The sequence below is a fragment of the Thalassophryne amazonica genome, chromosome 15 (genome assembly GCF_902500255.1).
Source record: "Thalassophryne amazonica chromosome 15, fThaAma1.1, whole genome shotgun sequence".
NCBI lineage: Eukaryota > Metazoa > Chordata > Actinopteri > Batrachoidiformes > Batrachoididae > Thalassophryne > Thalassophryne amazonica.
Window position 1 is genome coordinate 28,075,127 of NC_047117.1, and position 17,110 is coordinate 28,092,236.

The following is a 17,110-nucleotide window of genomic DNA, read 5'->3' on the forward strand; positions in this document are numbered from 1 at the left end:
CCCTTCAGCACTGCCCGGCCTCACGCCAATCAGTTGCTGAAAAAAATTCCTCCCAACAGGGTGATGCCTGTCACTAATTCTTCTGCTTTTTTCTCTGAATTTTGTGGCTATGATTCGCAGACTGTTTTGCTTTTATTTTCACTTTTTTCGGGAACACATGACTCTTCACAAACATGGCAATTGCGATACATATTCGGTCTGAGAGGCCCTTAAAAGTTAATAGTTTTCGTATTCATCCAGTTTGCTAATGTTATTTTCTTCAAAAAATATAAAGAAATGTTACTATGTTTGTTAACATTGCTCCAGTTTATTAAATCAATCTTGTGGGAGGTAGCATGACTGTTGATTTCTTTGGCTGTGTGACCAAAAGTCTGAGAACCAGTTTATGTGATAATGAAACTGGTAACTAAAGCCTGATGAGCTGACATCATTTGTGTCAGATCCAGATTAAGCCATGGCAGGTCCTGTCAGTTTGGAATTGGATCCCATATTCTTAAAGGGTTGAGTTACCTGCACTCCAAAAGTAAGGACTCCGCTGAGAAACTCAAAGCTCTGCTAGATGAGTCTCTTGCAAGAGGAAGTGATTCATCTTACCGCATATCACAAAAGGTAAGTCATGCATCATGGAAATATTGTAATTATATTAAAATTTATATTATTATTATATTAAAATAAAATAATATAATTTCACTTTTGTAGTTAAATTCATACAAAAACATTCTGCTGGCTCAGGTCACAAAATACATAATAGGTGGTCATTTGAAATGAGTAGGTGGTGGCAGGTGCGGCAAAACTGCAGCAAATTTAAGGAGATCCACGGTCATATAAACACACACACTGGGATTTTTTTTGGAGGGGGGGAGTGGTACTTGGTGACTTCTGGTGCCTTTTGAGTGTCCTTTTTGTTGTTTTTGTGTACACATTCTTATAGTAGCACTTGCACTATAACCAGTAATAATAAGCGTGTATCTGGGTTTTAGTTCCCCCCTCACCCCACTTACTCACTCACTCCCAGACACTATGAACCTCATCTGTAAGATGAAGCTGATAACTGCGACATGCTGTGTTGTTATTAGTCTGTCATTGAACACACTGTGGCTTGTGTGGAGGTTTGACCATGTTAGTTGAAAATATAGTCACTGTGAAACACTCAGAAAGTAATGGCTTACTTCTCTGATTCAGTACATTTTTTCAGAAACAATCTCTCTTGCTGGCAACCACACCTGCTCCTAATCCATCATCAACTCACCATTCACTCATCATCCACCAGGTGGCAGACACATCTACAGGATATTACAGAAGCAACACAAAGTTGCTTTTTGAATTGATGTGATGCATCAAAGTTAGCCACATTTTAAAGCATACACATATTGAGCCCCTTTTCAAGAAGTTTACATAGGTCTCAGAGGTAAACATCTTTTTAGGTTCTAGCTAAAAATCCATTCCAGTTCTGGATTTTAGCATGCCTATAAAACCTTCTGTTTCAGCCATGCTCAGAGCAGGCTGTAGTTTTAAATATCAGTGTCTGTGTCTGACCACAGCCCTGTCTGGAAGATGATGTGGCTTGGGCCTTCTGGCATAATGCCACCCTTTGCAGGGGAATCAAAGATGTAGGCTGTGAGCCACACTTAGTAAGTGGAATGAACACTGAGCTGGGGGACTGTCATAAACATGCAAGACCTGTTACTTAGCTACATTACATCATCTAGGGAAAATGTCTGATTAGCCTGTGTGAGCGCACGCTTTGATAAAGGTGTTGCAGACAGTAGAGGGAGAGGATGGACCTTCCTCATTTTGAGGGGATTTAAAGACGGACTAGCAACACACATTTTTAGAAAACCATGGTTAAGTGCATTTTTGCACAATATGTGACCTTTGATTACGTTATAGGCATTATATGCCCTTTGAATTTCGTGAGTTGCATGATGACAGTGTCTGTTGTTTCTGGGCTAAAGTGTTAATCTGGAGGAGATGGACTCTTATCATGCAGATTTTATTCGCATAGACCTTTCAATGGTGTGTGTTAATTTTTGTGTCATCAGGATTTAGATTTGTCCAAGGGATCAGTGTCCAAGCTGAGCCTCAGTAAGCAAGACTCAAAGTCCTCCTCTGGGTCCTCGTCCTCCAGCAGTAGCAGTGGCATTGCTAAGTCCCATAGCACAGAGAAGAGCAAGAAGGATGGCGAGAAGAGACCTTCCGACAAGGTATAGTTGGAGTCTTTAAAAACAAAATCTCAAAAGAAGCAGCATCAGTGTGCCTGATTTTGACAAGGCTGTTGTTTATTCTGTCATATGAATCCATCTCAGGTGCCAGATTTTTATTTCTTCAGTTTGTTTGTCCTCTGACTATATTACTGAGCTATGATTTCAGCACTGTTAAATGTGGCCCTTGATTTTTGAATCCCATTTAGTTTGTTGACAGAATATGTATTAGTTTTCATCTTTTGTTTTTGTTGTTAGTTGCAATTAAACTTTATTTTTAGTCTTGTTCAATTTCTAATACATATAGCAATTTCCCTGAACATGCAGCAGCACCGTAACAACTGCGAGTACAGATAGCATAAAGTGACATCCACAGCTGTTCTCTAGTTTTTGTTTTTTGTTGTTGTTGTTTGCCACCATTTGGGTCTACAGTCACAGTTGTAGACTCTGAACCGTTCACGATGCAAAAGGTCAAATGTTCATTCTTCCTATAAATAAATAAACAAACAACAAATACCATTTTCATTTGAGAATTATACGAGGTCTGTCCATAAAGTATCGTACCTTTTTATTTTTTTTAAACTATATGGATTTGATTCATATGTTTTCACGTCAGACAAGCTTGAACCCTCGTGCGCATGCGTGAGTTTTTCCACGCCTGACGATGACGTCATTCGCCTGTGAGCATGCCTTGGTGGAAGGAGTGGTCCCGCCCCCTCGTCGGATTTTCATTGTCCTGGAAATGGCGGAATGATTTGGGGGTTTTTTTCCATCAGAATTTTTTCAGAAGCTGTTAGAGACTGCCACCTGCAAACCATTCGAAAAATTATCTGGCTTTCGGTGAAAATTTTAACGGGCTTCACAGAGAATAAGGACTGTTACTACAGCTTTAAGGACCCCTTTAAGGACGCTCGGCGCACCGCGCTCCGAGCTGCGATGACGCGGCACAAGCCACCGACCATTTCTAAACGGATGGCTCGGTGGATACGAGACCGTCGTGTGCTCTTTCTCTTGTTATCACAAGAGCTGGACATCAGCCATTTTCCGGCAGGTTTCACTTTTAACAAGAGATTTTGTCATGGAAAGCCGCGCGGGAGGCTTCGCGCGTGCACGACCGATTCGCTTTGGAAGCGAGACAAAGGAACACCTCCATTTCTGCGTGTCAGAGGACAAGTTTGGACATGCCTATCTCGGCTTTCATGCTTACCCAGTCGAGTGACTTATAAGAGAAATTGTGGAGAGCTGGCATGTCCGAACTTGTCCTCTGGCACGCCGAAACGAGGTGTTCCTTTGTCTCGCTCGAACAGCGAATCGGTCATGACGCACAAAGCCTCTGCGCATCTTTCCACGACAAAATCTCTTGTTAAAAGTGAAATCTGCCATAAAATGTTGATGTCCAGCTCTTGTGATAACCAGAGAAAGTGCACACGACGTCTCGTATCCACAGAGCCATCCGTTAGAAATGGTCCGGTGGCTTGTGCCGTGTCGTCGCAGCTCGGAGCGCGGTGCTGCCGAGCGCCATTGTGGCCATCCTTAAAGCTGTAAGTAATAGTCCTTATTCTCTGTGAAGCCCGTAAAATTTTCAACCAAAAGCCAGATAATTTTTCGAATGGTTCCAGGTGCCAGTCTCTAACAGCTTCTGGAAAAAGAAAAACCCAAATCATTCCGCCATTTCCAGACAATGAAAATCCGACGACGGGGCGGGACCACTCCTTCCACAAGGCGTGCACACAGGTGAATGACGTCACGGACAGGTGTGGAAAAACTCACGCATTCACACAAGGGTTCAAGCTTGTCTGACGTGAAATATATGAATCAAATCCATATAGTTTAAAAAAATAAATAAAAAGGTACTATACTTTATGGACAGACCTCGTATGTTCCTAGATGTCTCTTTTTTTGTCATACGGGAAGGTTGTATTGGGTTTTTATTGTTGTTTTCATAAAATAACGCTGGTTTCAGGCAGGGAAATGAAAAGCATGCCTTATAGTTTTTGGACACGATTCATCTGTGTGATGGGGCCAAAGTGATCACAGAAAGTCAAAGTTGTGAACGTGAAAGGTCATGAGAGAGTTGAAAAAGTGACCTTTCCTCTTTACTCTTTGGGTGTAGGTCAGAGGTTGAATTGTGCGAGGTGGACCCTCCGAAAAAGTCCTCGTTGGGAGAAGCAGGAGAATCGTTCTTCTCCGATTACCGTTCAGGACGAGCAAAGACCTGCCAAACATACATGACTACGATGAGACCAGCGCTGACGACTTTGCTATGGAAATGGCCTGGCCTGTTGTGGTTTGCAGTATGTGTTAATCATTTTATAATAGCTAAATGCAGTTACAAAGCTTGATATTTTGGTGTTTAATAGCAGTCCAGTTGATCGCACGGTAACTTGGTTGGCTTCAAAAGGCTCTTCAAAAATCATTTAATTACCTGTTATAGCATAATGAATTAGGTTTATCGATTTTGTTTTGGGTTTTTGGGGGGGTTTGTGCATGGTCCACTGCTGTTTGCATGTTTGTGTTTTGAAATCTTAGTTAAGTGATTACTTAAATTTTGTATAAGTTATCATGGGGTGTGTGTGTGGTGTGTGTGTGTGTGTGTATATATATATATATATATATATATATATATATATATATATATATATATGAGGTCTATAGAAAAGAAACCGACCGTTTTATTATTTTTTTAAAAAACTATATGGATTTGATTCATATGTTTTTACGTCAGCCAAGCTTGAACCTTCGTGCGCATGCGTGACTTTTCCACACCTGTCGGTGACGTCATTCGCCTGTGAGCACAGCCTTGTGGGAGGAGTGGTCCAGCCCCCTCGTCGGATTTCATTGTCTGAGAAGTTGCTGAGAGACTGGGCGCTGTGCTCATCAAAATTTTTTCAAAAACTGTGAGGCACATCCGAGTGGATACCATTCGACAAATTAAGCTGGTTTTCGGTGTAAATTTTAACGGCTGATTGAGATATTTTGGATTGATTCTAATCGCTGTAAGGACTTCCCACGGAGTGGGACGTCGCGCAGTTGCCTCCGAGGCGACGTTGTCGTCCTGTTTCAAGCTGAAAACCTCCAAATTTAAGCCTCTGTTGACCCAGGACGTCGTGAGAGAACAGAGAACTTCAGAAGAGTTTGGAATCAGCAGTTTATCCGGACATTCCACTGTTAAAGGAGATTTTTTTTTAATGAAGACGTGCGGACAGATTGGCGCCGGCGCCACTCTCGCCCGCCACAGGAATAACAGAGGGTGTTTTTCCTGTGGCGGGCACGCTGCGCCGGCTGCGAGCCGACCGCCAATCCTCCGCACGTCTTTCATTAAAAAAATCTCCTTTAACAGTGGAATGTCCGGAGAAACTGCTGATTCCGACCTCTCTGAAAGTTCTCTTGTTCTACTCACGACGTCCTGGGTCAACAGAGGCTTAAATTTGGAGGTTTTCAGCTTGAAACAGGATGACGACGTCGCCTCGAGCGCTGCACGACGTCCCGCTCCGTGGGAAGTCCTTACAGCGATAGAAACAATCCAAATCTCTCATCAGCCATTAAAATTTCACCGAAAACCAGCTTAATTTGTCGAATGGTGTCCACTCTGATGTGCCTCACAGTTTTGGAAAAAATTTGATGAAGCACAGCGCCAGTCTCTCAGCAACTTCTCAGACAAAGGAATTCCGACGGGGGGGGGGCTGAACCACTCCTCCCACAAGGGCGTGCTCACAGGGCGAATGACGTCACCAACAGGCGTGAAAAAACTCTCGCATGCCTATGAGGGTTCAAGCTTGGCTGATGTAATCACACGTGATTCAAATCCATATGGTTTTTTTTTTAAATAATAAGGTCGGATACTTTTCTAATAGACCTCGTATATATAGGTTTATAAGCTTTGGCTTCTGCCCACACCCTTTCAGACACATGGGTGCTTTGTCAGATTGTTTTCTTTGTTTTGCTGTGAGGCTAATTTGTCATTTTGGTCTGTGTGCTGAATAAATTCATTCATTCATTCATTCATAATAGTTATTCTGCTTTTAATCTTGTAAAACAGGAAATGCTATAATAGTTGCTTATTATGCATTTAATTTCTTGTGCTTACTTTGGCCGTTGTGTTTATTTCACCCAAGACAAATGACAGTGATGATGGGAAACCAGTTGGTGGAATGCCAAGAGTGCCATAATCTGTACCACCAAGACTGTCACAGCCACAAGTCACAGATAAAGAAGTTAATGACCCACGACTTGTGTGTTACTGCGCCCGCTGCACCAGGCAGATGAAACGCATGGTGAGGAATGAATGGTTCTGTTCTAGGATCCATTTTTTGTGAGGTCTGCATGGGTACCCTTGGTTCTGATGATCCAAGCTGCACTGAGTCTTAATGAGGCTGGCATGGCCTCAGATCTGTGTATGTATGATTAATCTGAGAGATGTGTATGTACCCAATAGTTCAAGAATATAATCTATAAACCAGAAGTCAAATTTGATTTACTTGGTACCATTTAAGGGGACTAAACACACTTACAAACCACTCTCAGTATACCACGGATGATACAAAAAAATGTATGATAGCCTCCCATAGTGCCAGCTAACATTGTAAATATGCATAATAAATGGTGTAAACCATTCCTTTTAAAATTCATACTAACTCAACCAATAATTTGCATCACCTTTGTCATCATTTTTGCTGTTTTAATCCCATAACTCCATAGCATTCAAGTGATATAGTCCAAACTATACCTTTTCAGAATCTTATAGTCAGGCAAATACTCCAGTATAATTTTCATTATTTGAAATTTGAAGTGGTGCTCGTCATCTCATTGATAGATTGTATGTCATGTGACATTCATTATTTGTCCCATTGCATGGGTAACGTCACTATTGTACTTTTTGTTACTATCCTTGCATTATTTTGTTATCACTTTTCTATTGCACGGCTCAGTTATTAGCTTCTCATAAAAATGCTGTCATGATACCACACACACTCATCTTCAGCCGCTTAGTCCAATTAAGGGTCACGGGGGGCTGGAGCCTATCCCATCAGTCATAGAGCGTGAGGTGGGTACACCCAGGACAGGACGCCAGTCTGTCACAGGGCCACAAACACATTCACACCCACGGTCGCACACCTACGGACAATTTAAAGATTCTAATCTACCTAACCTGCATGTCTTTGGATGTGGGAGGAAACCCGAACAACTGGAGGAAACCCACGTAAACACGGGGAGAACATGCAAACTCCACACAAAAAGACCACAGGTGGGAGTTGAACCCATGACCTCTCGCTGTGAGGCAACAGTGCTAACCACTAAGCCACCGTGCTGCCCTACCATCATACAAAGAGGCTAAATCTAGCAGCTGCAGTATTCCTTGGGACATATTTAGCAGCTGTTGAAATACTGTCAGATGAAGAAATGAACAAGTTCTTGACACTTTATTTATTTTGCTGGATTTAAGAAAGCAGCCTTGCAATTCCACAAGCTCCTCAGACTCACACTACTCAGCGATGGCTGAGCTGCCTGCTGGAGTGATCTGTTGGGTCCCACTGCCCTCTGATTCCTGCTCTGAGAAGAAACATCCAATTTTCAGTAAAATATCAATTAAACAAAAATAACTGACAGCGGCTGTTGAAGTGCTTTCAGATCAGTTTTTCGCTGGATTTAAGAAAGCAGGTGTACCACTGGAGTCACCTGCAGGGTTGCATGAACTGCTGGGTCGTGCTGCCCATTATGTCCTACTCCAAGAAGAAACACCTGTCTCATTTTAAGTACAAATCAAATGGCATGCACCTATTTAGGTGTCATATAAAACAAATAGTGTTTCCTTTAGTGCAGTAGAAAGAATATTTCATTTGTTGAAAATATTTAGCTGACACCTCATTGAATGGTATGTTCCATCTTTCCACTCATGCAAATGTTCTTACCATTGCACTCATATACATTCATTGTTTGTAAGATATGATTGGATGATTTTTAACTATTGAGCCCTGTGCAATCCTTCACTGATCCCCTACCTGCCTGCAGCTGCCACTCTGGGAAGGTGACTTTTTGAAGGCCGTGGTAGTCTGAGGCTGGATTGTAAGTGATGTTTAATCCCCTTAAAAGTGGTCCTGAAAACCCGGTTGTCTCATGGAATAATATCAAGGCAGTGATTGTTTTAATCCTACTCTGTGGTCGCATTAGAAACAGATTTATACAAAAATAAGCTGTTTCAGAGCATAGACTGCCATCTTGGATTATTTTGTTCAAAGGAACAACCTAGATTATTCCTTCCTATTCACTGAGATTGGCAGTCACTGAGTCACATTGCTCAGTATTTGCATAAAATAGACTTCTCGTCTATGTGGCCCCACCTAGCTGGGGGCAGAGTGCCGTTTTCCCTTGCGACTGCAAAACACCCACTCTGATTTAAAATGAATAGCAAGGCCTTGCTTGTGGCTAATGTGATTGTAGGGTAAGAGTTCATTAAGATGCATGCTGATCGTTGATGATGCTGATATGTTCTCCAATGCCATATACCAACACAGGGCAGAGTAGCTACCTAAACTCTGTGAGTGAGATAGATTATCTCGTCAATAGTTTTACATCCTCATTGAGGACAACTTTGGATGCTGTAGCTCCTCTGAAAAAGAGAGCCTTAAATCAGAAATGCCTGACTCCTTGGTATAACTCGCAGCTTAAAGCAGATAACCCGTAAGTTGGAGAGGAAATGACGTCTCACTAATTTAGAAGATCTTCACTTAGGCTGGAAAAAGAGTCTGTTGCTCTATAAAAAAGCCCTCCCTAAAGCTAGGACATCTTACTACTCATCACTTATTGAAGAAAATAAGAACCCCAGGTTTCTTTCAGCACTGTAGCCACGCTGACAAGAGTCAGAGCTCTATTGAGCCGAGTATTCCTTTAACTTTAACTAGTAATGACTTCATGACTAGTAATGACTTTCTTTGCTAATAAAATTTTAACTATTAGAGAAAAAATTACTCATAACCATCACAAAGACATATCGTTATCTTTGGCTGCTTTCAGTGATGCCAGTATTTCTTTCTCTCTGATTGTTCTGTCTGAGTTATTTCATTAGTTACTTCCTCCAAACCATCAAAATGTCTATTAGACCCTATTCCTACCAGGCTGCTCAAGGAAGCCCTACCATTAATTAATGCTTCGCTCTTAAATATGATCAATCTATCTTTATTAGTTGGCTATGTACCACAGGCTTTTAAGGTGGCAGTAATTAAACCATTACTTAAAAAGCCATCACTTGACCCAGCTATCTTAGCTAATTATAGGCCAATCTCCAACCTTCCTTTTCTCTCAAAAATTCTTGAAAGGATAGTTGTAAAACAGCTAACTGATCATCTGCAGAGGAATGGTCTATTTGAAGAGTTTCAGGTCAGGTTTTAGAATTCATCATAGTACAGAAACAGCATTAGTGAAGGTTACAAATTATCTTCTTTTGGTCTCAGACAGTGGACTCATCTCTGTGCTTGTCCTGTTAGACCTCAGTGCTGCTTTGATACTGTTGACCATAAAATTTCATTACAGAGATTAGAGCATGCCACAGGTATTAAAAGCATTGCGCTGCGGTGGTTTGAATCATATTTATCTAATAGATTACAATTTGTTCATGTAAATGGGGAATCTTCTTCACAGACTAAGGTTAATTATGGAGTTCACCAAGGTTCTGTGCTAGGACCAATTTTATTTACTTTATACATGCTTCCCTTAGGCAGTATTATTAGACAGCACTGCTTAAATTTCATTGTTACGCAGATGATACCCAGCTTTATCTATCCATGAAGCAGAGGACACACACCAATTAGCTAAACTGCAGGATTGAAGTTATTGTACTTGGCCCCACAAATCTTAGAAACAGGGTGTCTAACCAGATCTTTACTCTGGATGGCATTACCCTGACCTCTAGTAATACGGTGAGAAATCTTGCAGGTCATTTTTGATCAGGATATGTCCTTCAATGCGCATATTAAGCAAATATGTAGGACTGCTTTTTTGCATTTGCACAATATCTCTAAAATTAGAAAGGTCTTGTCTCAGAGTGATGCTGAAAAACTAATTCATGCATTTATTTCCTCTAGGCTGGACTATTGTAATTCATTATTATCAGGTTGTCCTAAAAGTTCCTGAAAAGCCTTCAGTTAATTCAAAATGCTGCAGCTAGAGTACTGACGGGGACTAGAAGGAGAGAGCATATTCACCCATATTGGCCTCTCTTCATTGGCTTCCTGTTAATTCTAGAATAGAATTTAAAATTCTTCTTCTTACTTATAAGGTTTTGAATAATCAGGTCCCATCTTATCTTAGGGACCTCATAGTACCATATCACCCCAATAGAGCGCTTCGCTCTCAGACTGCAGGCTTACTTGTAGTTCCTAGGGTTTTTAAGAGTAGAATGGGAGGCAGAGCCTTCAGCTTTCAGGCTCCTCTCCTGTGGAACCAGCTCCCAATTCAGATCAGGGAGACAGACACCCTCTCTACTTTAAGATTAGGCTTAAAACTTTCCTTTTTGCTAAAGCTTATAGTTAGGGCTGGATCAGGTGACCCTGAACCATCCCTTAGTTATGCTGCTATAGACTTAGACTGCTGAGGGGTTCCCATGATGCACTGAGTGTTTCTTTCTCTTTTGCTCTGTATGACCACTCTGCATTTAATCATTAGTGATTGATCTCTGCTCCCCTCCACGGCATGTCTTTTTCCTGGTTCTTTCTCTCAGCCCCAACCAGTCCCAGCAGAAGACTGCCCCTCCCTGAGCCTGGTTCTGCTGGAGGTTTCTTCCTGTTAAAAGGGAGTTTTTCCTTCCCATTGTCGCCAAGTGCTTGCTGCACAGGGGGTCGTTTTGACCGTTGGGGTTTTTCCGTAATTATTGTATGGCTTTGCCTTACAATATAAAGCGCCTTGGGGCAACTGTTTGTTGTGATTTGGCGCTATATAAATAAAATTGATTTGATTTGATAGAAGCTTCTGGCTCTCACACCATCACAGCTGATGAAGATGATAATTTCAAAAAAACGTTTTCATGTTGTCATTATGGGGTGTTGTGAGCAGAATTTTGAGGGAAAATTGAATTTACTCCATTTTGGAATAAGGCTGTAACATCACAAAGTGTGGAAAAGTGAAGCGTTGTGAAAATCAGCATCATTAGGCAGTCACTTCCAGGTGTTTGGGGTCTCAGCAGCTTCAGTCATGTTCAAACATCTTTAAACAGGGTAGTCCTAGTGAGTACAGGCTGAAATTTGTTTGTGTTCCATCGGGGTAAAAATCTGAAGCAAAAGCAGTGTTTGTTGTGTTCTAGCTGAGAATGCAGCCGGGTGCCACTTTACTTTTGTTTTTAAACCGGTTGCCAGTTATGCGCATTATAAGCCAGCCAGTTGCCAGGTCTACGAGGGCTGTCCATAAAGTATAGGTCCTTTTTATTTTTTTCAAAAACTATATGGATTTCATTCATATGTTTTTACGTCAGACATGCTTGAACCCTTGTGCGCATGCATGAGTTTTTCCACGCCTGTTGGTGACGTCATTCGCCTGTGAGCACTCCTTGTGGGAGGAGTCGTCCAGCCCCTCGTCAGAATTCCTTTGTCTGAGAAGTTGGAGAGACTGGCGCTTTGTTTGATCAAAATTTTTTCTAAACCTGTGAGATACATCGAAGTGGACACGGTTCGAAAAATTAAGCTGGTTTCAGTGAAAGTTTTAACGGCTGATGAGAGATTTTGAGGTGATACTGACGCTTTAAGGACTTCCCATGGAGCGAGACGTCGTGCAGCACTCCCAGGCGCCGTCGTCAGCCTGTTTCAAGCTGAAAACCTCCACATTTCAGGCTCTATTGATCCAGGACATCGTGAGAGAACAGAGAAGTTTCAGAAGAAGTCGGTTTCAGCATTTTATCCGGATATTCCACTGTTAAAGGAGATTTTTTTTAATGAAAGACGTGCGGACGGGTCCGCGCGTCGGGACGCAGCCGGCGCAGTGCGGCGGCACAGGAAAAACACCTCTATGTTGATAACCATTTGTAAAATCCAGGCGGCTTTTGATGGCTTTCAGTGGAGTGAGTATATGAGAAATTGTTTAACAGCTGGACATGTTCCAACTTGTCCTTAAGGCTTCCAACAGAGGTGTTTTTCCTGTGGTGGAGCGTCGCGGCGGCTGCGAGCCGACGCTGCGATCCACCCGCACGTCTTTCATTAAAAAAATCTCCTTTAACAGTGGAATATCCGGATAAAATGCTGAAACCGACTTCTTGTGAAACTTCTCTGTTCTCTCACGACGTCCTGGATCAATAGAGCCTGAAATGTGGAGGTTTTCAGCTTGAAACAGGCTGACGATGGCGCCTGGGACCGCTGTACGACGTCTCGCTCCGTGGGAAGTTCTTAATGCGACAGTATCACCTCAAAATCTCTCATCAGCCGTTAAAATTTTTCGAACCGTGTCCACTTTGATGTGTCTCACAGGTTTAGAAAAAATTTTGATCAAACAAAGCGCCAGTCTCTCAGCAACTTCTCAGACAAAGGAATTCCGATGAGGGGCTGGACGACTCCTCCCACAAGGAGTGCTCACAGGCGAATGACGTCACCGACAGGCGTGGAAAAACTCACGCATGCGCACGAGGGTTCAAGCATGTCTGACGTAAAAACATATGAATGAAATCCATATAGTTTTTGAAAAAAATAAACTTTACCTATACTATATGGACAGCCCTCGTACACACTAAAAGCCAGCTCGATAGGAGGCCTGCTGGAGTAAGCCGTTTCATCTTGGTTTTTGTACTTTTTCTGGATCATTGGGGATTGTAACAGAATGGTGCCCTGTGTAATAGGGGTATTAGCTTCTGATATCTGACAGGAGTGGCTGCCCCTGAGCACCAATAATTAATTATGGGAATTATTAGTTCTGAGTGTTTTTAGGCTGTCTGACTATTATTTGTGAGAGCTAAAACAAACTTTAAAAAACCAACATATTGCTGTTTATGCACTAGGCCCAGAAACCTCCACAGAAGCCATCTCCTGCGTCCGTGTCAGCAGCGCCTGTTGTCAAAGACACACTGGTGAAGAAGGCAGAGCTCAAAGCCAAATCGGATGCAGCCAGCACCTTCCAGGCCTTCAAAAGAACAGAAGTGAAGGTATGTGTGATATTATTGGCTTTTTTTGTCGTTGTTTTAACCAGCAAAAAATTCAAACGAACAGTTGTCCTTGAACTACGTTCGGTAGGAACGCATACAGTCTATAATAGCAACCACAGTGACATCATAGATCACGTGGGGCTTCCTCCGATTGTGTGAGGGATACTGGGAAGCACACGTGCCAGCCAATCAGAGTACAGATGCATGGTGACATCAGCTAGCTGCTCAGTTAAATGTAATAATACAACATAGTGGAAAATGCTCCAAAACATCTTATTTCTGTGTAAATCTAATATACTCAACAAAAATATAAATGCAACACTTTTGGTTTTGCTCCCATTTTGTATGAGATGAACTCAAAGATCTAAAACTTTTTCCACATACACAATATCACCATTTCCCTCAAATATTGTTCACAAACCAGTCTAAATCTGTGATAGTGAGCACTTCTCCTTTGCTGAGATAATCCATCCCACCTCACAGGTGTGCCATATCAAGATGCTGATTAGACACCATGATTAGTGCACAGGTGTGCCTTAGACTGTTCACAATAAAAGGCCACTCTGAAAGGTGCAGTTTTATCACACAGCACAATGCCACAGATGTCACAAGATTTGAGGGAGCGTGCAATTGGCATGCTGACAGCAGGAATGTCAACCAGAGCTGTTGCTCGTGTATTGAATGTTCATTTCTCTACCATAAGCCGTCTCCAAAGGCGTTTCAGAGAATTTGGCAGTACATCCAACCAGCCTCACAACCGCAGACCACGTGTAACCACACCAGCCCAGGACCTCCACATCCAGCATGTTCACCTCCAAGATCGTCTGAGACCAGCCACTCAGACAGCTGCTGAAACAATCGGTTTGCATAACCAAAGAATTTCTGCACAAACTGTCAGAAACCGTCTCAGGGAAGCTCATCTGCATGCTCGTCGTCCTCATCGGGGTCTCGTCCTGACTCCAGTTCGTCATTGTAAACGACTTGAGTGGGCAAATGCTCACATTCGCTGGCGTTTGGCACATTGGAGAGGTGTTCTCTTCACGGATGAATCCCGGTTCACACTGTCCAGGGCAGATGGCAGACAGCATGTGTGGCGTTGTGTGGGTGAGCGGTTTTCTGATGTCAATGTTGTGGATCGAGTGGCCCATGGTGGCGGTGGGGTTATGGTATGGGCAGGCGTCTGTTATTGATGAAGAACACAGGTGCATTTTATTGATGGTATTTTGAATGCACAGAGACACCGTGACGAGATCCTGAGGCCCATTGTTGTGCCATACATCCAAGAACATCACCTCATGTTGCCGCAGGATAATGCACGGCCCCATGTTGCAAGGATCTGTACACAATTCTTGGAAGCTGAAAATGTTCCAGTTCTTCCATGGCCAGCATACTTACCGGACATGTCACCCATTAAGCATGTTTGGGATGCTCTGGACCGGCGTATACGACAGCGTATACCAGTTCCTGCCAATATCCAGCAACTTCGCACAGCCATTGAAGAGGAGTGGACCAACATTCCACAGGCCACAATTGACAACCTGATCAACTCTATGCGAAGGAGATGTGTTGCACTGCATAAGGCAAATGGTGGTCACACCAGATACTGACTGGTATCCCCCCCCCCCCCCCCCCCCCCCCAATAAAACAAAACTGCACCTTTCAGAGTGGCCTTTTATTGTGGACAGTCTAAGGCACACCTGTGCACTAATCATGGTGTTTAATCAGGATCTTGGTATGGCACACCTGTGAGGTGGGATGGATTATCTCAGCAAAGGAGAAGTGCTCACTATCACAGATTTAGACTGGTTTGTGAACAATATTTGAGGGAAATGGTGATATTGTGTATGTGGAAAAAGTTTTAGATCTTTGAGTTCATCTCATACAAAATGGGAGCAAAACAAAAAGTGTTGCGTTTATATTTTTGTTGAGTGTATGTGTCTCATATATTTTGTTAAAGTTAGCAACACATAAACACTTAGAAATCTAGAAACACTGTTTTTGAAACCAGATAACACCTCTAAAGTGCAAGACATTGTACAGATGTTAGAGTGCACGCCACGCGTACGCACATCATGTGAGGTCAAAGGGAGAGAGAGAGAGGGAGTGACAGAGAGCCAGACAGAGTGAAGGCGCTTTTTTCAGTCTATGCTTTTTCTTCAGGAGCTGCCCTTTCTCCACTTGCAAAGAAATCCACCTAGCGAGCTGAAATCATGTAAACCTGGTTTTTGCATTTATCAGATTACTGAAGTGCATGGAAATGTGAGAAATCAATGATTACAGTTATCTGATTGCTAACAGTTACCTGATTATTATGGTCATGTAAACGAACTTACTGAAACATACTGTATAGGTTTTGGACTTGAATGCAAAGTTTCTGAGTAATTTTAATAACTGCGTGATTGGTTCCATGCAGGCATCCACAACCTCTGCCAATCACTGCAGCAGCAGCTCCTCCTCCTCCTCAGGCAGTGGTCTTACAGGCTGGGCCGCATTCACCGCCAAGACAAGCTCCTCTCTCCCTTCCACCTCCAAGCTGGGTTCTTCGAGTCAAAGTGGGAGCAGCAAGACCTTGACGATTCCCTCCGTCCAGAAACCTGTTGGGCTTTCTGGGTTGGCGGGGGCCAAGTCAGGACTGGCGAGTACAAAGCTTTCCAGGAGTGGCAACGGAAACGGCACAAGCCAGGTGACTCTGAAACCACCTCCACCTCTGACACTGGGTAAGCAGTCCCTGAATCGTTCATCGAGTGGAGAAACCCAAGGGAAAGTGTCTATATCCGGGTCTTCAGGGGCCGGCTCCCCAAGCGGCTCCCAAGCAAATGCGGGTGGAAACGGGAGTAATGGAGGAGGGAACGGCAACAATGGGAATGGGTCAAAGGTTGCACCAGGGGACAAAGCACCCACAACTCAAGAGTCCCAGTTTAATGCCATGAAACGGTTACAGCAGGTAAAGAAGAAAGCAGCACAGAAGAAACTGAAGAAATGAGTAGAAACAAAGAGGATGACTCAAAGTTGTTTTTTGTTTTGTTTTGTTTTTTAATAAATACTTACATAGTATGGTGTTAGTGCCAGAACAGTATGTTTTGGGGAATAAAAAGTAAAGCCGGTCTTCCGTTGCCGATTTCCAGCACCTGATTGGTTACTATAGTGACTAAATAAAAAAAACCTGACACCCAGTCAGGGCATGTCATGGTGTGTAACCGGTGCTCATAGTAAAGTTTGTAGATCATGAAAATTTTGAACATGTTGATTTTGAGCTTTAATTTTACAGACCACTTTGGTTTTTTTATGTCATTACTGCATCTTGAAATAAATCATTTACACTTGAATGTGGATTTGGCCACACAGTCAGTTAAAATTAGAGGCTGAAATTAAAATCGAATGAAGGCGAGCGAGCAGCAACCGTGTGCAGTGGTGTGCAGTAGCGTCAGAGGAGTGGGATATATTTGTGAAGTGAGTGCAGCAAGATAAGACTTTATTGATCTCACAGTGGAGAAATTCACATTATGTCAGCTCTTAATAAATACACAAGATGAGTGCGAGCAGAAGAAAATGTGTATCAAACAGCATGTGCAAAGATAAGTAATAATAATAATACTTGTAACAATACAATAAAATAAGAAAATGAGGTAGAAATAATGTGTGTGTGTGTGTGTGTATATATATATATATATATACACTCAACAAAAATATAAACGCAACACTTTTGGTTTTGCTCCCATTTTGTATGAGATGAACTCAAAGATCTAAAACTTTTTCCACATACACAATATCACCATTTCCCTCAAATATTGTTCAC

The 17,110-nt window shown here is 42.5% G+C and overlaps 1 protein-coding gene across 1 annotated transcript; it reads left to right on the forward strand.

Annotated features, from left to right (window-relative positions):
* Positions 1 to 454: 454 nt before the first annotated feature.
* On the forward strand, positions 455 to 16,880 carry LOC117526438 (integrator complex subunit 12-like). Its single transcript, XM_034188510.1, is given in 11 exon segments — positions 455 to 491; positions 494 to 609; positions 2,043 to 2,215; positions 3,993 to 4,002; positions 4,337 to 4,354; positions 4,356 to 4,403; positions 4,405 to 4,499; positions 6,317 to 6,390; positions 6,393 to 6,475; positions 13,171 to 13,314; positions 15,728 to 16,880. Coding segments are annotated over 11 exon segments (1,368 nt in total). The 3' UTR covers positions 16,298 to 16,880.
* Positions 16,881 to 17,110: the final 230 nt, after the last annotated feature.